Consider the following 25,610-nt stretch of genomic DNA (forward strand, 5'->3'; position numbering starts at 1 on the left):
AAGTTGATGACTTATTTGAAACCAAACAGACCCTTAGTAGTATTCCTTCCGTTCTAAAATAGATGACTCAACTCTGTATTAATTTTAGTATATGCATACATCGACTTTATAAGTTGATGACTTATTTAAAACCAAACAGACCCTTAGTAGTACTCCTTCCGTTCTAAAATAGATGACTCAACTTTGTATTAATTTTAGTATATGTATACAAAGTTGGGTCATCTATTTTGGAACGGAGGAAACGGAGGGAGTAGAACGGAGGCTTCCTCCAGAGATTGTAGAGCAGTCTGCCAAACTCCAGCGGGTACAGTACACTCGACTCGTGCGGCATTGGCTTCCGAAAAGGAAAAGCGGTGGCGTGTGACCACTGACCAACCTCAACCTCAACCTGACGCCTTGCTTAGCTGACGCCGTTATCCGGTTAGCCCAACCCAACCCCTGGATATTAATTAGCTGACGAGAGCAACAACGCCTGTGTCCAAAACGGAAACGAGTGACCACGACTGGGCCCTCCATTGCTTAGCTGACGCTGTTATCCGGCCATTATCAATCAGTCCACCCCCCGCCATCCCACCGGCCGGATCATCGGCGGCGGCGATAGGCGTCCGTGATGGTGGTGGTGATGGAGAAGGAGGAGATGGAGATGGAGCGCAGGGCGTACGCGCGCGTGGGCCTCCTCGGCAACCCGAGCGACGTGTACGGCGGCCGCGCCGTCTCCTTCGCCGTCGCGGGGCTCTGGGCCACCGTCCGCCTCCGCGCCTCCGACGACCTCCTCGTCCAGCCCCACCCGCGCCACGACCTCGTCGCCTTCCCCTCCCTCCACGCCCTCGTAAGCGCCAATCTCTGTTCTTCCAGATTAATCGGCGTCAGTTTTTCCAGATCGATCAATCTCTCTATAAATTCCAACCGATCCTTCTGCAGGTGGAGCGCCTGGACGGCGGCGGCTACTACGGCGGCGTGCGGCTGCTGCTGGCGATCTGCAGGGTCTTCCACGACCACTGCAAGCACAGCGGGATCGCCCTGGAGGACAAGAACTTCGCCCTCTCGTACGACACCAACATTCCCCGCCAGGTCCCACCCCCATCCTCCCTCAGATCCGTCCGTACTTTCGTCATGCCGGGGAGGTCCCCCACACCCGTCCTCCCTCAGATCCCCCAAAGATTTACGCTTTTCCAACGCTGGCCGTTGAGAGTTGGTTTTGTTGTCTCCTCTGCTGCCAACAGGCCGGGCTCTCCGGCTCCAGCGCCATCGTCTGCGCCGCGCTCAGCTGCCTCCTGGATTTCTACGGCGTCAGGGACAGGATCGGGGTCGAGGTCCGGCCCAGCCTCATCCTCAACGCCGAGAAGGAGCTCGGCATCGTCGCCGGGCTCCAGGACCGCGTCGCGCAGGTCTACGGCGGCCTTGTCTACATGGTATAATGCGTGGCAGCCATATACTGTATATGCAACCATGTTCACCTTCACCTGTTGCTCTGTTTTGCTGAATCTTTTGATTTTGTGTTTTGCTTCTCAGGATTTTAGCCAGGAGCATATGGATAAGCTGGGTCATGGAGTGTACACGCCGCTGGACGTTGATCTGCTCCCCCCTCTGTATCTCATCTACGCCGAGAACCCGAGTGACTCGGGCAAGGTTTGTTCAAGCTGAGTTTAAATCACATCGTTTTTTCTTGCTTGAACAGTCTTGCTGATTTCTGCATTTGAACCTTGTCTGACTGATTAGGTCCACAGCAGCGTCAGGCAAAGGTGGCTCGACGGCGACGAGTTCGTAATATCATCCATGAAAGAAGTCGCGCATCTCGCGTATGATGGCCACAATGCGTTGTTGCAGAAGAATTATGCCGAGCTCGCGAGGCTTATGAACAGGAACTTTGATCTGCGGAGGTGAGACCGATGCCGACGAGGCTTAGAGAACAGAATTTAGCCGACGCGTGTATGAAATTTATCTGTGCAGCAGTACAAGCTATTCCAGTTAACTAGTCGTGCACAATTGGTCGCAGGAAAATGTTTGGAGACGACGCGCTCGGTGAGTTGAACATAAAGATGGTTGAGGTAGCGAGGAGCGTCGGCGCCGCGTCGAAGTTCACGGGCAGTGGGGGCGCGGTGGTGGCCCTCTGCCCAGACGGTGATGCGCAGGTGGAGCTCCTGAAGACGGCGTGCCAGGAGGCTGGTTTCGTGGTGGAGCAGATTGAAGTCGCCCCGTCGGCACTGACAAAGGAGGAGCTGGCAAGCTTATCAAGTCATCAGTAGCCAAAAGGATCTCATATATTCAAATATACGCCCTCCGTCCCGAATTAGTTGTCTTAGATTTGTTTAGATACAAATGTATCCGGACACAACTAATTTGGGACGGGGTAATAGACAAGAGCATAGCAAGCATGCAATTTGCTGTCACCACAGGAGTCCATTTTTTTTCTTATTTGTTCGAGTCATCACAGGATCACATGAGTTTTTCATGTTGTTTCATCATACTTTTGTGTGTGTGGTGTAAGTGGAACACTGATGTATCATCATGCTGATGCATGCAAAATAAAAGGTTGCTTTTCTTACCGATGATCTCATTGTCAGTTGGTCAGAACCAATCAATCTTGTTCCTCCATTGCTGGAGGTGGATGCCCTCCAGCTTCAGCTCAGCTCAGCTCTGCTTACGGTCCCCGGTGGCTCCACGCTGGCCAGCGCCAGGGACAAACCGGGCCTCTCTCAACGCGACCCTTGAGGCCCGGCCCACGCGAACAGCCCAGCCCACGAGTCGCTGGCACGGAGACCCCCAAGCACAAACCCAAGCCCACCACGCTAGTCCCACTCCAGCATCTTCCCACGCTCGCACAAACCGCGCCGCCGCCCGCCACCGGACGCCATCTCCCCCACCTCCACGCAGCGGCCGCCGGACGGAGGAGCCAGCAGCTAGAAGCTTGGATGGCGGGAGAAGACGCGGCGGCATGCGCGCCCCAGGTTGACGGGCACGCGCCGCGGGACGCCGCCTCGTTCGACGAGGAGACGCGGGCCCTCATCGCGCCCGACGCCGGGAGCCTCCCGGCGGCCCCGCCCTCCGCCGTCGAGGCCAACTTCGCGCGCTACTTCGTCGCCGGTAAAAAGAAAGACTCCAGCTTTGCTGCTCCTGTAAATGATGTACATGGAAGATTCTGAGCTTAGAGCTCTGTTCTATTGGCAGCGTTTGATTTCTGGAGTGGAAGGAGTATTAGATTCTCACTTCTCAAGTGGAGCTTGCTTCCTTTCTTTGGCGCCGGAAGCTCTAATCTTTCTGTAGTGCTTAGAATTGATTGTTTGTGCATATGTTGAACTGGTTACATGGTTTACAAAGTTGTTGTGAGAGTATCAGCTACTAAATTTTTTAATCAAAGAATTTATCCATCCCCACCTGAATAATGCCTTTTTTTCTTTCTTGAAAAATATCTAAAGAAAATTGGAACGTATTTTGTGTCTATGTGTGTGCAACTCTGCACTGTGGTGCTGTAATTTTGGTTAACAAATTATTGCAATGGCCTATTGTCAAATGTAACCAAAATGGTTAAACTTAAATCGTGAACTCTTACTTTCAGTCGTCTAACCCATCTCTTCTCGTTTTCTTGGCAGATTATCTCAACCCAGGACATGACCAGTTTGTGTACCGACATCCAAACGGGTAGGCTTATTTTATTTTTATTTTATTGAGAACTTAAACAGGTCAAAATTGGCTTTCTCATGATTAGCGACAATAAATGGTCTTCCGGTGAACTTTGCATATTCACTAGTTCTATCTGAAGCTGGGTTATTTCTAGGCAGTGGAAAAAAGTTGCTCAATGTATGCACAGATAATATCAATGTAGTGATCTTTGCCTTCGGACAGATGCATTGTTTAATGTCGCTTACTTATTTTTAATGCAACTCTAGTCGACACATGCCAATACTTCTTTTTTTTGCTTAGCGGCATGACATTGGTGATTAGGAAGGAAATTTATTCTCTTTGGTTTCTTATGTTCCTTAAACTTTAGGTTGTGCGTGGTTGGTTTAGCTCCAGCCCATGTTGCACTGAAAGAGGAAGGGGGGATAACTGCTATTGACTTCAATGTTGGGAAGACAGATCGCAGTGAGATAAAAGTCACAGGGAAACGCAAAAGGGTAATTTGAGTTGACGTGTGTTCTCTGTTTAATTGATTAATTAGCAGAATCATTTGATGTCTGCTTCCTATTACAGAATGCACAACATTTGCAAGAAAATTCAGCATTATGTAAAGTCTGCACAAAGGATAAAACTTTTGTGGTGAGGTTGGTCCGCTAGATCTCGCAATTGATTATGCCTGACGTCATTGTATTCTTACACTGAAGTGTTGTCTACGTCCAATTTCCATAGGTGTTGCGTGAAAGGGCAGCTTTTGGAGATTAATGATAGATTGATGAAACAACCCGATCTGCTTAATACCTCTGTAAGTACCTCTATCAGAAGGACACTTTTGATGCTTTGCTATTAGTGTGGCTTGTCGTTGTCGGTGGCATATCGTAGCAATGGTGACGCCTACATGCATAAATTGAACCACCTATATTTTTCTAGTTGGTTGGTACCGCTACCGATTGTCTCTTACTGAAGATAGTTTTCTGGTCCAGCCTTTATGATCCATGCGTATCGGAGAGATGTTTAAGTTAGTTTTTGTTTGTAAACTCACTGTCGGTGTTGTTCCCAAGTGAGTACTGAATAGCACCGAAACATGAGTGCAACCTCGAGAGGAATATCTTGTCGAATTTCAGTTTAACATGTTTCTAGTAAAAAAATCAGTTTAACATGGATAAGCTTGCACTTTTGTAATATATATTATTCCATTACCTCTGTTGAAGTATTTCATGTTTTGTCCAGAAGTGCCTGATGAAACCTTGCCTGTGAAGAGACAAGAGAGTCTGTGGATTCAAACAACATTTTGATTGTGCACATTTGTTTGCTTGAATATTTCATTAGTTAAGGAGAAATTTGATTTAGAACGTAAGATGCAAAAGGCGTACTCTCCCGCAATGATTTAACCCAAATGCTTCACCCACCCAATCCCTCAAATTTCCACTCCTTCCTTGACTTCTGCGACAATCGTTACCATATTCTGACCAGTACATGGTTTTTCCTTTTCATTTGTAGGCCGACAGAGAAGGATACATAGCAATCTTCATGCAGAAACCAGCTGACTGGCTCAAAGTGAAGGATAAATTTCTTAGCTTTGAGGAGTACAAGAACTTGAGAGGAATCTGCTGACACCAAAAGGTAGTCAGTGATAATTTTACACCCTTTTGCTTTCCAAGACAGCGATGAACTTGGACGAGCGTGTTTCCGGAATTTGAGTTGATGCATGCTTATCAATTTCATTGAAATGCTCATAACAAACCCTATTTTCTTGCATCGTTTTTTGTCGCACGTGCATGCACATCTGATTCGTTTTTTTATCTCTGCAGAAGGAATTCATGCTGGCCAATTGTGTATTCATCGTTCAATTCAGAGCCGGAGCTCAGGTCTCTTGGCCTGATCCTCGCACACAGATGCCATTCTTTTTTTAGAATCGGAGAGCCAGCTCGAGATAACTGCATCTTTACCAGCATGATATTGAAGCTGAGCCTGTTGGCTTTTCTGACAATTTAGTGGACGCATTATTCTGATAGTTTCAAACTTAATAGTCTACCGAACTGCAGAACAAGCTTTGGAATTGAAATCATTTGAAGTTCATAGAGAGCTTATGTGCTTGACTCCGTGACTGTATAGCTTGATGGTCTCCCCACACAATGCTTGCGAAATGAATGTGTTAGTTTGATACAAACATTGTATGAGGTTCGCTTAATTTCTTCTGTCGGGAGTTCGGAGGCAGAACAGTTCATTCATTTGTAATTCTACCTGGTTCCCGACTTCCTTTCTTCTCCCCTCCTGCTCTCCTTAATTGTTTGTTCTACATATGCTATGAAATCACAATAGTTCCAGAGATAACTACCAACACATTTTCTATCGTCTATTGAAACAAAAGCTCCTCCAGATTTAAGCATACAGGGTTCACATTAGATTATTGTACTATTCAAGAGGAACAACTCCAAAACACATGGATGAAGGTGGATTCATGAATTTAAACAAGGCAATGCTTCAACCAATGAATGTACAAGCAACACACATTTGTGATTATGATCAGTTGGGCCTACAGAAAGATTGTGTTTTTGCTTGCCAAAGCTATTGCTTGGTTCAATTAATGACGAAACCCGAAAAAACGAGAATGTTTCCCTAAAAATAAACAAATCCTTTCAGACTAAATTCCTTGTGGATGATTTCATGAGCTTCTTGAGTTACCTAATGTACAGTCATGTGCAGTGAAGGCCCAAACAACCCATTGCCAGGTCCTTGTTGTCTGTGCTGTCATAAAACTCCTGTAAGGCTGGAACACATGAAGAAAAAGAGCCATCCTGAACACCAGATGCAGCATTATGTTTATCAGATCAATAACATGAAGTTAATATGCCCTCATTACCTGAAGATCATTTTGGTTTTTCCTTCTCAAGTGTGATCTCCACTAGCTGAATATTTCCGTGTAGTGATTCAGCCTTGCACGAGGGAAGGAAAGAGAAACCATCCAGAAGCTTCAAACATTTCAAACCCCACTTCACCATCAAAAATTCAATCAAGTGATGACCACTGCGCAAAAGAATCGAGCCAATATATTAGGGCAGTAGCTCCCAGGAATTTTATCAAGTGGAGAAGGCTGAAGAATTTCTTGGAACCTGCGATTGTGGTATGTGGTGATGAACACTGCCCCAGGAGAATTTTCCAGGAGGAAGGTAACCGTCGCAAAGAGATCGTCAAATTCTAACCAAAATAGATGCAGCGGTATGTTACTTACGTAGCTCAGACAAAGCGACAAGAATGCAAGTCAATCAGAGTAGATGAGTAGCTTACTTGCTGAATCATAAAGCACATCGGCTCCGAGAATAATATCAGGGTGCAAATCAAACACAGGTTCATCCCAATCTCCCCAAGTAAGTCCCAATACCTGCATGGTTAAGTATGAGTTACTACTTGCACAAAGTAGAGCTGCTTTCGAAGGATGCAACCTGTAACAAATAATAACTTCAGATCAAAGCTTACCGTGCAGTTGGCGTTATTGAGACTACATATTTGCCGTATATTGTCCAGTACCTGCTCATTGCCAACGAAAGCGGAAAGCTATAAGCATTGAGTCATCAATAAGTACTATTGAAAACTAAAAGAAGGTTTAGCCGGGATGGGGTTGAGCTAACTTCTGCATTATGTGCAATGTCTGTCAGCGTAACATCTGCTCCAACTTTTGCAGCTACTAAACCCGGTAGCGAGGTTCCCGCACCAAGCTGTAAGCCATAGACACGAATCAGAAAAGCATAAAAATAATCAATAAATCCTTTTATTGCGGAACAAAAAATGAAAAATAAGAACGACACTTGCAATGCCGAGAAATTTCAAGTTGCAGAATGGAAAAATAGCTGTTCCATCCAAACAAACAAAAAAACTCACGACAAAGGAATGTGAATTGCACCGACACAGAGAATAAGGACCTTTTCAAAGCTCAAGCATGGAGAAGTACCCTATGTTAAGCACTGGAACTTGTTCTGTAGAGAATCTGAAGGATGATTAGTACCTCGACAACTCTGGAGCGGGAGAAGCGCGGCCTCTGCTGCCACACGTATTCCGCGAGGATGACGCTGCATGGCCAGACGAACATCCCGTAATCCTCCTCTATGTTCTGCACACCGGTTGATAAGCATGCAGTTTGTCAAGGCAGTCAAATTGAAGAAAGATAGCATTATCGCTGGAAGACATCCGTGCACCAGTCCTGGTGGCAGACGCATTTCGCCGAACGGCTGAGCTGCATCCACGAGCTGAGACGGACGAACCTCGACGATGTCGACGCGGAGGTCGTGGTCGCTCTCGGCAGAGGCGCCGCCGAAGTAGTGGCGCGAGACCGTGGTCATGCGCGGCGGCGGAGCGCGCCCGGGCTCCTCCTCCGCCTCCGACGAGGACGCAGAAGCGGAAGCAGAGTCCATTGCGTTGCGGAAGTCGGGAAAACGCAGGCCAGGCCGGGAAATATATGTAGTGCGTATGCTATCGAAGTAATGAAAGGTGTGAGGTGCTACATCAACACAACGGGGATGTAGCTCAGATGGTAGAGCGCTCGCTTAGCATGCGAGAGGTATGGGGATCGATACCCCACTTCTCCAACTTCTTTTTTTCACTCCGGTTGTGGGGAGGCGAAGGTGTTTTTTTTATGGATGAGGTGTTAAGTTAGTTACAACTTACAAAGCACATCTCTGTACAAACATAATTTTAGCAGAGCTCAAAAAGGTATCAGTAGCTCAGTCAGTATGTACAAACGATAAGGCAGGCAACACCAATTTGATATAAATAGATGTCCTGTTTTTATATAAACACAATAAAACGCCGATGATAGCATGCATCACACATCCTTTTCCTTATAAGCACTGTCAAGAAACTGGAGGATCTTTATGCAAGCAGAAGTAAGAAATCGCTTCATCTCGCTCCCATGCCGTTTCCTCCGGAGACCCGAGGGCTCCAAACCCTAGCCGCGGTTGGGCTCTTACTTCATCACCCTTGCCATCACTGTCGCCGGCCTCGTCTGCGGTGCTAGTGGGCCTCATTCCCAAAGGGGACAAGCCCCCGTGGTAGGGGGGCTCGGAACCTAGGGTGGTGACCTTGGGACGGTTGTGGTGTCGCGACTTACTCTGGCATGGGGGTGGGGTGTTGTGAGCGGGCGACGGACTGTTGGCTTGCTGGAGGTGGAGGCAACGCAATGGGTGGAGGTTTTGTCATGGGCGTGCGTGGCTCCTTATTGTTGCGTGCTCCGGCGTTTGTGGATTTTGCCACCTTCGTCCAAATCCAGCTTTCGACCATACTTTTCGGTGCCCACTGCTATGATATGTATCTAGTGGTGTGCAGGGTTAGATTGTTGGGGTGGCAAAAATGTTGATATGTGTGATTTTGGGCGGCGCAATCGATGGTGATGTGTGGCATCCCAGGCAAAAGCTCTATTCTAGCTCTTCGCCGGAACTAACGATTGTGAAACCTTCTAGTGTCGCTTACCTCCATGGTGGCATCGTTTGATAGAGCTATGTCACTTCGTCCTGGTTTGTGAATCTCCGGGGAAGAAACCACAGATCCATATGAATCCGTCGATGGCAACACTTTGTGCGCCGCTCCCCTCCTTGGGGGCATCGACTTGGAGCCTCTCTGCTTGGCGTCATCTAGGAACGAGTTGTTCAGTTGTGGTGGTGTGGGTGTTCTGCCTCTTATCTATTGATATCGTCTCCTAGCGTGGCCCGAAGGTGCTAGAGTTTGCCTTGTGCAATCACGGTGGTGGGTGTGTAGAGCAAAGCAATTCGGGTGTGGACTCCACTCCATGATGGCCATCAATTTTGTTGGTGGGTATCATTGTTGTGTTGTAACCTCGACTGTATGTGGCCCTTCATCCAGGTGTGCATCCGGTTGCTTGTTGCCTTTCAACTGTGTGTGGTCAGATTGTTTGGTCTTGGGTTTTATGAGCCCTTCTTCTACGGTGGTGGTGTTTATGGTGCAACTTCCCGTTGGTGAGGACGTTGTAAGAAGATGGCCCTCCATTTATTTCTTCCTTTCGATGCTTGCCCTGTTGTTGTCTCAACACATCTTCTCCTTTTCTATCTTACAACCGTCCTTATTTGTTATTTTCTTCCTTTTATTCCCTTGCAATTTCACGGTTGCATCAATTTCTACGCTTAACGAATGAAATCCAACGTGGATATAGTTCGTGAAGAAAAAGAAGAATCTGAACGGGTAATTCTTGGTATTGACAAAGTCACCACAGAGCTGAAAGAACATTGCCAGAAGATCACAATTATATTCGAAACAATGTGAGCACATGTGCCAAGTCTAAAAATTAAACCCATAATAGATTAGTTTCATCACAATGAATCTAACCATCTGGGTTACGTTCAGTTCACATAAGGGTATTGGTTAGTTGGATTGGTTTGAGCTGATTAAAAAGGTGAAAGTCCCTATTATTCGTTTTATGCAAGCTACATATCCAACAGGAAAAAATCGAGTGCATGACAATATACTTGATAGTGTCTTAAATTTAATGTGTGTACGTGTGTCATGCGACGCTAGTTTGCTTCTATGTACATATCATTTGTTGCCATATGTGGAAATCATAGTTTTGCCATCGGTCCATGGATTCGGTTTTGGTTGAAATAATTTCAGCTAACACCAATAGAAACCACCTGTGTTGATTTTATTTGAAAACTAACTCAAAAAATATGTCAATCGATTTTTTCAGTGAACCGACTCAAGAATTCTTTTTTATTATACACATTATCCATAGAGAAATAGCCTGCCCTAGTTGCTTAAGCGCTTCCCTCTATCCACCACTTAGGATAATGCCAACTTGAAAACATCCAACTTCAAGGAAACGTATCTCCCTCATAGTTCAAATGCTAGTCCCACTCCCTCATTCTCTCCCCAGCACCTCCACTACGAAGATCATGTGCCTACTATTGACATTTAGCCCTGCGACTCCCAAGCCAGTGAGACGTTCTAAACGTATATACTTTTTTGAACATTTTTGTTAGGCTTTCCCTATAGACTTTCTAAATTGAATGAAAACTAATGGGACAGATGATGTCTTCAGGAGAATTGCAAAATGGCATTTGTTATTGTGCAGATATAAAAGTATAGGGAAAATCCAACAAAAATACTTTCTTGCAAGTCATCGAAAGGGAAGGCTACCCGCAAGAGGTGGACCCCTAAGGAGGCCCATGGGACCCACACACCTCTGCTACATGTCCAAGGAGGGGGTCATGTGTGTGACCCATGTGGGGCCTGTAGGGTTCCCCTCTGCCTCTCCTTCCGACTATAAGTCACCATCAACCATTGCTTCAAGTATTTACAACTCACCATATATATTTGTGTGAAACTAAGAGTCACTGCCATTGCTATTCTTTGTCGTGAGAGGCCGTTTGGAGGGACCTCTAGAGTGTGTGATTCTTCGCCTCAACTCCATCAACCCCCTTTTAATCGTCTCCAACATGTTTTCTCCATCCATGTATAAATAATTCCCTGTAGGCACATGAGATGTGTGGAAATTGGATTATGCCAATCATGTAATAGTGCTAAGATCTGTAGGGTTTTGGTCCATGATATGATGATTGTTCTTGAGTTCATGTTGCAATGACTTTGTTATGCTCAATGCATATTAGTATGGTATGATCAGTATGATCTCACATGAATCCTATATGTTATCATGATGTTTATATGTTTGAGTTATTCATGGAAGTTGTATGCACATGTTATAGTCTCAACCGGCGATCCCTGAAGGTGACATGACGGGATATCAATGGGGGCCTTTAATTTGAGGAGCTCGTGGATTCATAAAGTGTTAATGCATTGGCCTGATTGTTTGTAAAAAGAACACCTTAATTACCCTTAGTTTCAACTGTGACCCCAATGACATGGGAGGATAGTACATATATTGTTGGGCAAGTTCTTAGAAATAAGCACATTCAACTACATACGGAATACATGCCTACAAAAAGTGACAGAACATGAGATAGGAACCATAGTTTATCGTTTCTACTATGTTATATATTGATGTGATTCATGCCACAACCCCATATTCATCCCCATGCCTATGTTTTCCATAACTGTTTGCTCTATTTAAGATACTTGATACTTGTCAACGCTAGGTATTCATTGCTTTCATTTAGTTTTCTAAAGCACACAACCAGATCACCTCCAATAATATGAGTATTAGCTCCAACTAGTAGAGTCAAAAAGTTCAAATTGCCTAAAGGATGTGTTGTAGAACTACCTCTAAATCCCTAATTTGTACCAGTATATATGCCAGTTAGAACATGAATGTCATTTATTTTGTGGAATGACCAAATTCCATATATTAAGTATCACATACCCTTACAAAACACCCTTACATAAATTGTAAAATACATCCAAGTTTCTAAGGGTGCTGAAGTATCTTTCTCATTCATCCACCAGCGAGGCACTGTGAGCAAAGCTCGTTGCCGCCTCTTGCTCGCCGTATCAGCGGAGAAAACTTGTTGAACCCTAGGAGCTTGTAGATTCAATGGTTGGGAAGTCGTCAATGTAGACGAGAAGAAGCTGGCGGTCGCGATCTGCATAGTAGATTGTCGTTCTTGATAATGAAAGGTAAGAAGAGCCTGTAGAACACCCCGGATCTGACCAAAAGTATTCGAGGAACATAAATTTCATCCCCCCCTGTGATTTGTTACAGTTGATTGGCAGTATGTGTCAAAGGTTCACATGCTTTTCTTTTTCCATGATTCTATCATTTACATAACAACGAGTTTGGTTGGAAGTATTTAGAAATAGGGAATAAGAACTGAAGGGATAAGGGATTTTAAATTCACCCCACGATTAGGGGAAACTAGGAATCAAGGAGAGATTATGCATGGGAGTTGAGAGACCAATTTCATAATTTTAATAACATGTCGGGGGAAGGGATGAAAAATTGATGATAGTTGTTTTAGTTACATCTTGACGCTTCATCATGATTTGTGTTATCATCTTTTTGAAAAGATTTTGCTAATTCTTGCTAACTCTAATTATCTCAACATGTAGTTAAGCCATCTCAACATGTCACCATGCTTACGTCCTTTATACATCATACATGATGCTCATATTCAGTACCACTAATTCTAATTCTCTCAATATGCATATGTGTCAATTCACAATACCATCGTGTTGGAAATATGCCTTAGAGGCAATAATAAAATGGTTATTATTATATTTCCTTGTTCATGATAATTGTCTATTGTTCATGCTATAATTGTGTTATCCGGAAATCGTAATACATGTGTGAATACATAGACCACAACACGTCCCTAGTGAGCCTCTAGTTGACTAGCTCGTTGATCAAAAGATAGTCATGGTTTCCTGACTATGGACATTAGATGTCATTGATAACGGGATCACATCATTAGGAGAATGATGTGATGGACAAGACCCAATCCTAAGCATATCTCAAAGATCGTGTAGTTCGTTTGCTATAGCTTTTCCGAATGTCAAGTATCATTTCCTTAGACCATGAGATTGTGCAACTCCCGGATACCGTAGGAGTGCTTTGGGTGTGCCAAACATCACAACATAACTGGGTGACTATAAAGGTGCACTATGGGTATCTCCGAAAGTGTCTGTTGGGTTGGCACGAATCGAGACTGGGATTTGTCACTCCGTATGACGGAGAGGTATCTCTGGGCCCACTCGGTAATGCATCATCATAATGAGCTCAAAGTGACCAAGTGGTTGATCACGGGATCATGCATTACAGTACGAGTAAAGTGACTTGCCGGTAACAAGATTGAACGAGGTATTGGGATACCGACGATCGAGTCTCGGGCAAGTAACGTACTGATTGACAAAGGGAATTGTATACGAGATTGATTGAATCCTCGACATCGTGGTTCATCCGATGAGATCATCGAGGAGCATGTGGGAGCCAACATGGGTATCCAGATCCCGCTGTTGGTTATTGACCGGAGAGTCGTCTCGGTCATGTCTGCGTGTCTCCCGAACCCGTAGGGTCTACAAACTTAAGGTTCGATGACACTAGGGTTGTTGAGATATTAGTATGCGGTAACCAGAAAGTTGTTCGGAGTCCCCGATGAGATCCCGGACATCACGAGGAGTTTCGGAATGGTCCGGAGGTGAAGAATTATATATAGGAAGTCCAGTTTCGGGGGTCACCGGTATTGTACCGGGACCACCGAAAGGGTCCCGAGGGTCCACCGGGTGGGGCCACCTATCCCGGAGGGCCCCATGGGCTGAAGTGGGGAAGGGAACCAGCCCCTGATGGGCTGGTACGCCCCCCTTGGGCCTCCCCCTGCGCTTAGGGTTGGAAACCCTAGGGGTGGGGGGCGCCCCACTTGGCTTGTGGGGCAAGCCACCCCCTTGGCCGCCGCCCCCCCTTGGAGATCCCATCTCCTAGGGCCGGCGCCCCCCTAGGGGTCCTATATATAGTGGGGGGAGGGAGGGCAGCGGTACCCTAGCCCCTGGCGTCTCCCTCTCCCTCCCGTGACACCTCTCCCTCTCGCTAAGCTTGGCGAAGCCCTGCCAAGATCGCCGCTGTTTCCACCACCACGCCGTCGTGCTGCTGGATCTCCATCAACCTCTCCTTCCCCCTTGCTGGATCAAGAAGGAGGAGACGTCTTCCCAACCGTATGTGTGTTGAACACGGAGGTGTCGTCCGTTCGGCGCTAGATCATCGGTGATTTGGATCACGACGAGTACGACTCCATCAATCCCGTTCTCTTGAACGCTTCCGCTCGCGATCTACAAGGGTATGTAGATGCACTCCCCTCTTCCTCGTTGCTAGATGACTCCATAGAATAATCTTGGTGATGCATAGAAAATTTTAAAATTCTGCTACGTTCCCCAACAGTGGCATCATGAGCTAGGTCTATGCGTAGTTTCTATGCACGAGTAGAACACAAAGCAGTTGTGGGCGTCGATATTGTCAATTTACTTGCTGTTACTAGTCTTATCTTGATTCGGCGGCATCGTGGGATGAAGCGGCCCGGACCGTCCTTACACGTACGCTTAGGTGAGACTAGTTCCACCGACTGACATGCACTAGTTGCATAAGGTGGCTAACGGGTGTCTGTCTCTCCCACTTTAGTCGGATCGGATTCGATGAAAAGTGTCCTTATGAAGGGTAAATAGAAATTGGCATATCATGTTGTGGTTTTGGCGTAGGTAAGAAACGTTCTTGCTAGAAACCTATAGCAGCCACGTAAAAACTTGCAACAACAATTAGAGGACGTCTAACTTGTTTTTGCAGCATGTGCCGTGTGATGTGATATGGCCAAAAGGATGTGATGATTGATATATGTGATGTATGAGATTGATCATGTTCTTGTAATAGGAATCACGACTTGCATGTCGATGAGTATGACAACCGGCAGGAGCCATAGGAGTTGTCTTAATTTATTTATGACCTACGTGTCAACATAAATGTCATGTAATTACTTTACTTTATTGCTAAAGCGTTAGCCATAGTAGTAGAAGTAATAGATGACGAGACAACTTCAAGAAGACACGATGATGGAGATCATGATGATGGAGATCATGGTGTCATGCCGGTGACAACGATGATCATGGAGCCCCGAAGATGGAGATCAAAAGGAGCAAATGATATTGGCCATATCATGTCACTATTTGATTGCATGTGATGTTTATCATGTTTTACATCTTATTTGCTTAGAACGACGGTAGCTTAAATAAGATGATCCCTCGTAATAATTTCAAGAAAGTGTTCCCCCTAACTATGCACCATTGCGAAGGTTCATTGTTTCGAAGCACCATGTGATGATCGGGTGTGATAGATTCTAACGTTCGAATACAACGGGTGTAAGCCATATTTACACACGTAATACACTTAGGTTGACTTGACGAGCCTAGCATGTACAGACATGGCCTCGGAACACGGAAGACCGAAAGGTCGAGCATGAGTCATATAGAAGATACGATCAACATGAAGATGTTTACCGATGTTGACTAGTCCGTCTCACGTGATGATCGGACACGGCCTAGTTGACTCGGATCATGTTTCACTTAGATGACTAGAGGGATGTCTATCTGAGTGGGAGTTCATTGAATAATTTGATTAGATGAACTTAATTATCATGAACTTAGTCTAAAATATTTACATTATGTCTTGTAGATCAAATGGCCCACGCTAATGTTGCCCTCAAATTCAACGCGTTCCTAGAGAAAACCAAGCTGAAAGATTATGGCAGCAACTATACGGACTGGGTCCGGAACCTGAGGATCATCCTCATAGCTGCCAAGAATGATTATGTCCTAGAAGCACCGCTAGGTGACGCACCCATCCCAGAGAACCAAGACGTTATGAACGCTTGGCAGTCACGTGCTGATGATTACTCCCTCGTTCAGTGCGGCATGCTTTACAGCTTAGAACCGGGGCTCCAAAAGCATTTTGAGCAACACGGAGCATATGAGATGTTCGAAGAGCTGAAAATGGTTTTCCAAGCTCATGCCCGGGTCGAGAGATATGAAATCTCCGACAAGTTCTTCAGTTGTAAGATGGAGGAAAATAGTTCTATCAGTGAGCACATACTCAAAATGCATGGGTTGCATAACCGCTTGACTGAGCTGGGAGTTAATCTTCCGGATGACGCGGTCATTGATAGAATCCTTCAGTCGCTTCCACCAAGCTACAAGAGCTTTGTGATGAACTTCAATATGCAGGGGATGGAAAAGACCATTCCTGAGGTATATTCAATGCTGAAATCAGCAGAGGTGGAGATCAAAAAGGAACATCAAGTGTTGATGGTTAATAAAACCACTAAGTTTAATAAAGGCAAGGGTAAGGAGAACTTCAAGAAGGACGGCAAGGGGGTTGCCGTGCCCGGTAAGCAAGCTGTCGGGAAGAAGCCAAAGAATGGACCCAAGCCCGAGACTGAGTGTTTTTATTGCAAGGGAAGTGGTCACTGGAAGCGGAACTGCCCTAGATACTTAGCGGACAAGAAGGCCGGCAACACTAAAGGTATATGTGATATACATGTAATTGATGTGTACCTTACCAGTACTCGTACTAGCTCCTGGGTATTTGATACCGGTGCGGTTGCTCACATTTATAACTCAAAGCAGGAGCTGCGGAATAAGCGGAGACTGGCGAAGGACGAGGTGACGATGCGCGTCGGGAATGGTTCCAAGGTCGATGTGATCGCCGTCGGCACGCTACCTCTACATTTACCTACGGGGTTAGTTTTAAACCTCAATAATTGTTATTTAGTGCCAGCTTTGAGCATGAACATTGTATCAGGATCTCGTTTAATTCGAGATGGTTACTCATTTAAATCCGAGAATAATGGTTGTTCTATTTATATGAGAGATATGTTTTATGGTCATGCCCCGCTGGTGAATGGTTTATTCTTAATGAATCTCGAGCATAATGTTACACATATTCATAGTGTGAATACCAAAAGATGTAAGGTTGATAATGATAGTCCCACATACTTGTGGCACTGCCGCCTTGATCACATAGGTGTCAAACGCATGAAGAAGCTCCATACAGATGGACTTTTGGAGTCTCTTGATTACGAATCATTTGACACATGCGAACCATGCCTCATGGGTAAAATGACCAAGACTCCGTTCTCAGGAACAATGGAGCGAGCGACCAACTTATTGGAAATCATACATACTAATGTGTGCGGTCCAATGAGTGTTGAGGCTCGCGGTGGCTATCGTTATGTTCTCACCCTCACTGATGACTTGAGTAGATATGGGTATGTCTACTTAATGAAACACAAGTCTGAGACCTTTGAAAAGTTCAAGGAATTTCAGAGTGAGGTTGAGAATCAACGAGACAGAAAAATCAAGTTCTTGCGATCAGATCGTGGGGGAGAATACTTGAGTCATGAATTTGGCACGCACTTAAGGAAATGTGGAATAGTTTCACAACTCACGCCGCCTGGAACACCTTAGCGTAATGGTGTGTCCGAACGTCGTAATCGCACTCTATTGGATATGGTGCGATCTATGATGTCTCTTACCGATCTACCGCTGTCATTTTGGGGCTATGCTTTAGAGACTGCCGCATTCACTTTAAATAGGGCTCCGTTGAAATCCGTTGAGACGACACCGTATGAATTATGGTTTGGGAAGAAACCTGAGCTGTCGTTTCTAAAAGTTTGGGGATGCGATGCTTATGTCAAGAAACTTCAACCTGAAAAGCTCGAACCCAAATCGAAAAAATGCGTCTTCATAGGATACCCTAAAGAAACTATTGGGTATACCTTCTACCTCAGATCCGAAGGCAAGATCTTTGTTGCGAAGAATGGATCCTTTCTAGAGAAAGAGTTTCTCTCGAAAGAAGTAAGTGGGAGGAAAGTAGAACTTGATGAAGTATTGCCTCTTGAACCGGAGAGTGGCGCAGCTCAAGAAAATGTTCCTGTGGTGCCTGCACCGACTAGAGAGGAAGCTAATGATGATGATCATGGAACTTCAGATCAAGTTGCTACTAAACTTCGTAGGTCCACAAGGACACGTTCCGCACCAGAGTGGTACGGCAACCCTATCCTGGAAATCATGTTGTTAGACAATGGTGAACCTTCAAACTATGAAGAAGCGATGGCGGGCCCAGATTCCGACAAATGGTTGGAAGCCATGAAATCCAAGATGATCGGCGAAGTATGGACTTTGACTGACTTGCCCGATGATCGGCGAGCCATAGAAAATAAATGGATCTTTAACAAGAAGACAGACGCGGATGGTAATGTAACCATCTATAAAGCTCGGCTTGTCGCTAAGGGTTATCGACAAGTTCAAGGGGTTGACTACGATGAGACTTTCTCACCCGTAGCGAAGCTGAAGTCCGTCCGAGTCATGTTAGCAATAGCCGCATTCTATGATTATGAGATATGGCAAATGGACGTCAAAACGGCATTCCTTAATGGTTTCCTTAAGGAAGAATTGTATATGATGCAGCCGGAAGGTTTTGTCGATCCTAAGAATGCTGACAAGGTGTGCAAGCTCCAACGCTCGATCTATGGGCTGGTGCAAGCATCTCGGAGTTGGAACATTCGTTTTGATGAGATGATCAAAGCGTTTGGGTTTACGCAGACTTATGGAGAAGCCTGCATTTACAAGAAAGTGAGTGGGAGCTCTGTAGCATTTCTCATATTGTATGTGGATGACATACTGTTGATGGGAAATGATATAGAATTCTTGGAAAGCATAAAGGCCTACTTGAACAAGTGTTTTTCAATGAAGGATCTTGGAGAAGCTGCTTACATATTAGGCATCAAGATCTATAGAGATAGATCGAGATGCCTCATTGGTCTTTCACAGAGTACGTACCGTGACAAGATATTGAAGAAGTTCAATATGGACCAATCAAAGAAGGGGTTCTTGCCTGTGTTGCAAGGTACGAGATTGAGCACGGCTCAATGCCCGACCACGACAGAAGATAGAGAAAAGATGAGTGTCGTCCCTATGCCTCGGCCATAGGGTCTATCATGTATGGTATGCTGTGTACCAGACCTGATATAAACCTTGCCGTAAGTTTAGTAGGAAGGTACCAAAGTAATCCCGGCATGGAACACTGGACAACGGTCAAGAATATCCTGAAGTACCTGAAGAGGATTAAGGATATGTTTCTCGTTTATGGAGGTGATGAAGAGCTCGTCGTAAAGGGTTACGTCGATGCTAGCTTCAACACAGATCTAGATGACTCTAAGTCACAAACCGGATACGTGTATATTTTGAATGGTGGGGCAATAAGCTGGTGCAGTTGCAAGCAAAGCGTTGTGGCGGGATCTACATGTGAAGCGGAGTACATGGCAGCCTCGGAGGCAGCACAAGAAGCAATCTGGGTGAAGGAGTTCATTACCGACCTAGGAGTCATTCCCAATGCGCCGGGCCCGATGACTCTCTTCTGTGACAACACTGGAGCTATTGCCCTTGCCAAGGAGCCCAGGTTTCACAGGAAGACCAGGCATATCAAGCGTCGCTACAATTCCATTCGTGAAAATGTTCAAAATGGAGACATATATATTTGTAAAGTACATACGGACCTGAATGTAGCAGATCCGTTGACTAAACCTCTCCCTAGAGCAAAACATGATCAACACCAGAACTCTATGGGTGTTCGATTCATCATAATGTAACTAGACTATTGACTCTAGTGCAAGTGGGAGACTGTTGGAAATATGCCCTAGAGGCAATAATAAAATGGTTATTATTATATTTCCTTGTTCATGATAATTGTCTATTGTTCATGCTATAATTGTGTTATCCGGAAATCATAATACATGTGTGAATACATAGACCACAACACGTCCCTAGTGAGCCTCTAGTTGACTAGCTCGTTGATCAAAAGATAGTCATGGTTTCCTGACTATGGACATTAGATGTCATTGATAACGGGATCACATCATTAGGAGAATGATGTGATGGACAAGACCCAATCCTAAGCATAGCTCAAAGAACGTGTAGTTCGTTTGCTATAGCTTTTCCGAATGTCAAGTATCATTTCCTTAGACCATGAGATTGTGCAACTCCCGAATACCGTAGGAGTGCTTTGGGTGTGCCAAACGTCACAACGTAACTGGGTGACTATAAAGGTGCACTACGGGTATCTCCGAAAGTGTCTGTTGGGTTGGCACGAATCGAGACTGGCATTTGTCACTCCGTATGACGAAGAGGTATCTCTGGGCCCACTCGGTAATGCATCATCATAATGAGCTCAAAGTGACCAAGTGGTTGATCACGGGATCATGCATTACCATACGAGTAAAGTGACTTGCCGGTAACAAGATTGAACGAGGTATTGGGATACCGACGATCGAGTCTCGGGCAAGTAACGTACCGATTGACAAAGGGAATTGTATACGGGATTGATTGAATCCCCGACATCATGGTTCATCCGATGAGATCATCGAGAAGCATGTGGGAGACAACATGGGTATCCAGATCCCGCTGTTGGTTATTGACCGGAGAGTCGTCTCGGTCATGTCTGCGTGTCTCCCGAACCCGTAGGGTCTACACACTTAAGGTTCGGTGACGCTAGGGTTGTTGAGATATTAGTATGCGGTAACCCGAAAGTTTTTCGGAGTCCCGGATGAGATCCTGGATGTCACGAGGAGTTCTGGAATGGTCCATAGGTGAAGGATTATATATAGGAAGTCCAGTTTCGGCCATCGGGAAAGTTTCGGGGGTCATCGGTATTGTACCGGGACCACCGGAAGGGTCCCAGGGGTCCACCGGGTGGGGCCACCTATTCCGGAGGGCCCCATGGGCTGAAGTGGGGAAGGGAACCAGCCCCTGGTGGGCTAGTGCGCCCCCCTTGGGCCTCCCCCTGCGCCTAGGGTTGGAAACCCTAGGGGTGGGGGCGCCCCACTTGACTTGTGGGGCAAGCCACCCCCTTGGCCGCCGCCCCCCCTTGGAGATCCCATCTCCTAGGGCCGGCGCCCCCCTAGGGGTCCTATATATAGTGGGGGGGAGGGAGGGCAGCGGTACCCTAGCCCCTGGCGCCTCCCTCTCCCTCCCGTGACACCTCTCCCTCTCGCTAAGCTTGGCGAAGCCCTGCCGAGATCGCCGTTGTTTCCACCACCACACCGTCGTGCTGCTAGATCTCCATCAACCTCTCCTTCCCCCTTGCTGGATCAAGAAGGAGGAGACGTCTTCCCAACCGTACATGTGTTGAACGCGGAGGTGCCGTCCGTTCGGCGCTAGATCATCGGTGATTTGGATCACGACGAGTACGACTCCATCAACCCCGTTCTCTTGAACGCTTCCGCTCGCGATCTACAAGGGTATGTAGATGCACTCCCCTCTTCCTCGTTGCTAGATGACTCCATAGATTGATCTTGGTGATGCGTAGAAAATTTTAAAATTCTGCTCCGTTCCCCAACACATCATGCCCGGAGAATACACCTACCTTTAATATGCACCATGCATGCTACTCATATTCAATAAATATTATACAACTATACGATAATAAAAGCAATAATGTGTATGCATTTTATGTATATAATTATCATATTGTTAATCTAAATACTAATATTTCATACAACCAAATCTAGTTGAAATAGCCGAAACCAATTTCCATGGCAATACGCGCAGGGGTATCATATTAGTTCTCATTTGATATGAGATAAAGGATTGGGACATCCCTTGTCCTTTTTTAAACCAGGGGACATCCCATGTCTAAGTACAATACAACTCATTCTATAAACATCCATTCTCTCTTTCCCAATAGTTGCTAAACGCTTTGTAAGTGTACAGTAGCTTTAAAAAAACCAGATCATAATAAATTGCTACAAATCCCATTTTCCTTAATTTATGTAAACATAATGTGCCACAATTGACAATTTAAACATTTATATGTTATTTCTAGTTTAAGTGATTAAACTATTTCCATGGAATTTTGATTATTAGCACCACTAATCTACTAAATGCCCTCTCTAGCATATTCTGCTTATATTCCATAGTGTGCAAAACTCCAAGGAAAAAAATGGCCGAATAGAGATATTTTGGTGAAAGGGAAACTACATAATAATATAATTGGTGTGTCTTAATAATCTAGGTGGTCCACGGTTATTGGTACGTAGATCTAGGTGTTTTATTTTATAATTGTCTTTCTATTTAATATTGTATAGTCTCTTGAGAGTTTCTACTTTCAAAACTATGAACCCATCCCTCTTTATCACTATTGGAACTCTATTTAGATGCACTTTTGCTCTCTTTTGGACTTTAGTTTTATTTAATCCTAAAATAGAAAAACATTTTTTTAAAATTTACTTACATCTAAGATAACAAATGTATAGTCTGAGATATTTGAACCTAGATATTAGAGGATACTAAAATGAACCATAGCCCATATACACTATAAATTATCAAAGGGAAACACATCAATATGTGGAGGCATGCTATTTTGTAGTTTATTCACATGTCTAATAGCAATCAATTTGCTGAATAATATTGTTGAGAGAAAATGTATTAAAATAGAAAAAAGGGAAGTAACTTTTGCTATAAGATATTACTTAAATTTAGTGGAAACATATTTGCAATGACAAACATCAAAATTACATCACAAATGAAATTATATATCTTTATATTTGGAAGCAATATTATTTGATTGACTTTGTTAAGTGTAATAGAAAACTTTAGTAGCTAAATTGGTACAATGTCTATGGGCATGAAGGCTACTACAACATCCATCATATTGGTAATAATTGAAAATAAACAATTTGTTTGTTGGATATACTAATTGTGCAGCTAAAGTGTATATACAATTAAGTTATTTTCTTATAAAACAATTGTTTCAAACATATAGCTTGAATAAGTATATAAAGCAAGATCCTGTGGTAAATATTTGTACTGCATTTTTATTGGAAAAATTATTTGTTTTTTGGCTTACATATACATGTGGATCTAGGTTCCATCTGTGAGTAAACAATCACCTCCGGTTCTCGAGCATAATCGGGCAATGTTTGAGGTTTCAAATCACAATTTTTTGCCCATAAGCCTGAAAGTATGTTATTCATATGGTGGACAGAAATTTGCATATCCAAAATTTTATAAAGTAACAACATTGAGATTGGATCTCATCGACTGTCACACCTTTTTTCACTCCCCCTCCTCTATCCATGCAGAGATAATATAGACATATAATAAAAAAAGGTGGTGTAAATGACACACAACAAAAATGAGGATGACAAAAGTTATATGAAGTTTTTCCGACGCATTTTGTGTGATCGGATCACACTTAAAGAATTGTATTTGTACATTTTATCTTAATTTTGATCCATGTCCTAAGAAACCGACAAGAAGTTAATAATAAAAGACACAAATCGAATATCATTAAAAAAAGAGAAAATATGGTATCTTAGCTTACCTTTTTGCTTGGCCACGTTGACCTTGCTTCTAGGGTAGCGATGTGAGAGTACACGGATCATAGATGAGTGTTTGAAGAACTTCTTCATGTCTTCGTGTGATGGCCTGGCTTATTAGGGATGATAGACTACTCATATTAATAAGGAATTCCTTCTTTTTCGGGAGCCCATTCAGACAAAACTCCAAAGTTAAGTGTGCTCAGCTTGGAGTAGTGTCAGGATGGGTGACCGACCGGGAAGTTGCTCCAGGGTGCGCACGAGTGAGGACAAAGTGTGCAGAAAAGACTAGTATTGATCTGTGGGGCCAGTCTAGATCCCGCCAGGAGTAACGACCACCGGCGGGTGTGTCTGGAGCGTTACAAGTTGGTATCAGAGCCGACCCTCGCGGTTACACGGATGTTTGCGGACAGGTACGCGGTCATGTTGTTCATGACGTTTGTGACCCGTCGTGGCACGCAGCATCGTACATGTACCGGACTGGATGCACAGACGTATGTGCCAAGAGGGAACGTTCCTGTGGCCCGACGAGGACGTTGGTTCCTCTGAGTGGGGGTGTATGTGATGGCCTGGCTTATTAGGGATGATAAACTACTCATATCAACAAAGAATTCCTTCTTTTCTGGGAGCCCATTCAGACAGAACTCCAAAGTTAAGCGTGCTCAGCTTGGAGTAGTGTCAGGATGGGTGAACGACCGAGAAGTTGCTCCCGGGTGCGCAGGAGTGAGGACAAAGTGCACAAAAAAGACTAGTATTGATCTATGGGCCAGTTTAGATCCCGCCAGGAGTAACGACCACCGACGGGTGTGTCCGGGGCGTTACACTTCGCCACTGTTTGCATCATGCCTCCCGGATAAAAGAGTAAACAAAAACACACAACATAAGAATAAATCTATTACTTTTTGTTCTCCATTCACACATTCAGTGGTGTACATCAACCTAGAATTCTAGCAGTTGGGCTCTCGGGAAGGTTTTTATGTTAGAGAATTATCATATTGCAATTTTAGAATTCCGATCAGTACTAGGAATTTCAACATCATATCCAAGAGAGCATGCACTACATATGTATTTCTTCATGTTATATCCAAACTTCAATTCGTAATTTTATTTGCATGGGCATTTATCTATAAATTATCTTTGTTCTATTGTGTGCTATTTAGACTCCGTTATTGAATTGTGATGTATTGTGCTTTGTTTTATAATTATATAGAAACATATGAACAGAAAGTCAAACAAATACAAAAATAAGCAAAAAATAGTAACACAAATGGGATTATCATAAATCACTATAATGACAACTCAACCTTTGCCTTAAATGCTCGCTCAAGGATACAAAGACTGTGACAATAGTGCATGTATTTTCTTTTCCAAATTCCTTTTTGTGTGTGGGTATTTCTGGTTCAAATCCAAATGAGAGATATTCAACTGGTTTTACTCAATCATGTATTTTGGGCACAAAATAATTATATCGTGTAGGAATCCAATCAAGGTTTGACGAAATTTGACAAAAGTTTGAATTATGCATGAATTCATGTCTCATTGAGATGACCTGACCGAACTGCAAATATGTTGGTACATACTGAAATCGCTGAAAACTTTGACGAAATTCCATTGGAATCGACAATTACGCACAAATAATTAGTAGTCTGATCCTACCTTGAAGGATTAAGGGTTGGATCTGATAGAATGGGGCACCTCATCTTGGTTTTATTTTACTACACCTTATGACAAGCTTTGGGAATAGTGAGTTATAGAACTTGACAGCAAGCTCACCATGTTGGTTGCAATGTGCAACATTGCTAAAAAGTGGCTACATCAATAAACAAAGTTGTAACTGAATCTATGATGATAATGATGAAGTTACATAAATAAAAGAAGCAACATGGACTTGGAATAGAAAAGCAACAACAATGAGTACACAAAGGATATAAGATGTGGCTAGAAATGTTAGCTCAGAAACCTCTGCCTCACAAGAAGATGCAAATATATAAATATCACTAATTACTTTCATTGCATCGATCAATCGATACAACACTAGATGTCATTTTTGTTGATCAATTCTCATACACATGTAGATGAAATTGAGTGTCATTGACCACATAGACACATAGTACATGCTACGGCGAATGTATAAACACACAAGGATCCTTCATGTGTCGGTATCTGCTAGGAACCAACGACCAATGTGTG

The 25,610-nt window shown here is 44.2% G+C and overlaps 2 protein-coding genes and 1 non-coding gene across 6 annotated transcripts; 2 read left to right on the forward strand and 1 right to left on the reverse strand.

Moving 5' to 3' along the window:
• The first annotated feature begins 468 nt into the window (after positions 1 to 468).
• On the forward strand, positions 469 to 5,846 carry LOC119314558 (probable glucuronokinase 2). The gene is made up of 12 exons (XM_037589263.1): positions 469 to 829; positions 922 to 1,071; positions 1,224 to 1,412; positions 1,513 to 1,629; positions 1,720 to 1,880; positions 1,997 to 2,235; positions 3,591 to 3,639; positions 3,989 to 4,115; positions 4,192 to 4,262; positions 4,348 to 4,420; positions 5,116 to 5,238; positions 5,427 to 5,846. The coding sequence occupies exons 1-11, from the start codon at positions 611 to 613 to the stop codon at positions 5,227 to 5,229; spliced, it is 1,509 nt and encodes a 502-aa protein (XP_037445160.1). The 5' UTR covers positions 469 to 610; the 3' UTR covers positions 5,230 to 5,238; positions 5,427 to 5,846.
• Positions 3,025 to 8,024, reverse strand: LOC119314557 (methyltransferase-like protein 23). 4 transcript variants are annotated; one of them, XR_005152353.1, is made up of 9 exons: positions 7,875 to 8,024; positions 7,619 to 7,723; positions 7,245 to 7,331; positions 7,093 to 7,143; positions 6,904 to 6,997; positions 6,729 to 6,813; positions 6,479 to 6,642; positions 6,301 to 6,385; positions 3,025 to 3,114 (listed from the first exon to the last, which is right to left on the reverse strand). XR_005152353.1 is itself a non-coding variant. In XM_037589262.1 (8 exons), exons 1-7 carry the CDS (start codon positions 8,022 to 8,024, stop codon positions 6,486 to 6,488), a joined length of 729 nt encoding a protein of 242 aa, XP_037445159.1. In that variant the 3' UTR covers positions 6,060 to 6,377; positions 6,479 to 6,485. The 4 variants fall into 4 exon arrangements, 3 of the variants coding, with proteins under 3 accessions (XP_037445159.1, XP_037445157.1, XP_037445158.1); XM_037589262.1 differs by lacking the exon at positions 3,025 to 3,114 and having other exon boundaries at positions 6,060 to 6,377; XM_037589260.1 differs by lacking the exon at positions 3,025 to 3,114 and having other exon boundaries at positions 6,060 to 6,385.
• Positions 8,025 to 8,125: 101 nt separating this feature from the next.
• On the forward strand, positions 8,126 to 8,198 carry TRNAA-AGC. Its single transcript has one exon. It is a non-coding gene; the product is annotated as a tRNA-Ala (tRNA).
• The last annotated feature ends 17,412 nt before the right edge of the window (positions 8,199 to 25,610 follow it).

This window comes from Triticum dicoccoides, chromosome 6A (genome assembly GCF_002162155.2).
Source record: "Triticum dicoccoides isolate Atlit2015 ecotype Zavitan chromosome 6A, WEW_v2.0, whole genome shotgun sequence".
Classification (NCBI taxonomy): domain Eukaryota; kingdom Viridiplantae; phylum Streptophyta; class Magnoliopsida; order Poales; family Poaceae; genus Triticum; species Triticum dicoccoides.

What these genes read in the sequence shown, in the direction of transcription:
- LOC119314558 (XM_037589263.1), top strand. Translation starts at nt 611, where the DNA reads ATGGTGGTGGTGATGGAGAAGGAGGAGATGGAGATGGAGCGCAGGGCG. An exon ending in ACCCGAGTGACTCGGGCAAG is followed by an intron (nt 1,630 to 1,719) that starts GTTTGTTCAAGC and finishes CTGACTGATTAG; the next exon opens with GTCCACAGCAGCGTCAGGCA. An exon ending in GATAAAACTTTTGTGGTGAG is followed by an intron (nt 4,263 to 4,347) that starts GTTGGTCCGCTA and finishes CAATTTCCATAG; the next exon opens with GTGTTGCGTGAAAGGGCAGC.
- LOC119314557 (XM_037589262.1), bottom strand. Translation starts at nt 8,024, where the DNA reads ATGGACTCTGCTTCCGCTTCTGCGTCCTCGTCGGAGGCGGAGGAGGAG. An exon ending in TCCGCGTCGACATCGTCGAG is followed by an intron (nt 7,724 to 7,874) that starts GTTCGTCCGTCT and finishes ACCGGTGTGCAG; the next exon opens with AACATAGAGGAGGATTACGG. An exon ending in TCAATAACGCCAACTGCACG is followed by an intron (nt 6,998 to 7,092) that starts GTAAGCTTTGAT and finishes TTAACCATGCAG; the next exon opens with GTATTGGGACTTACTTGGGG.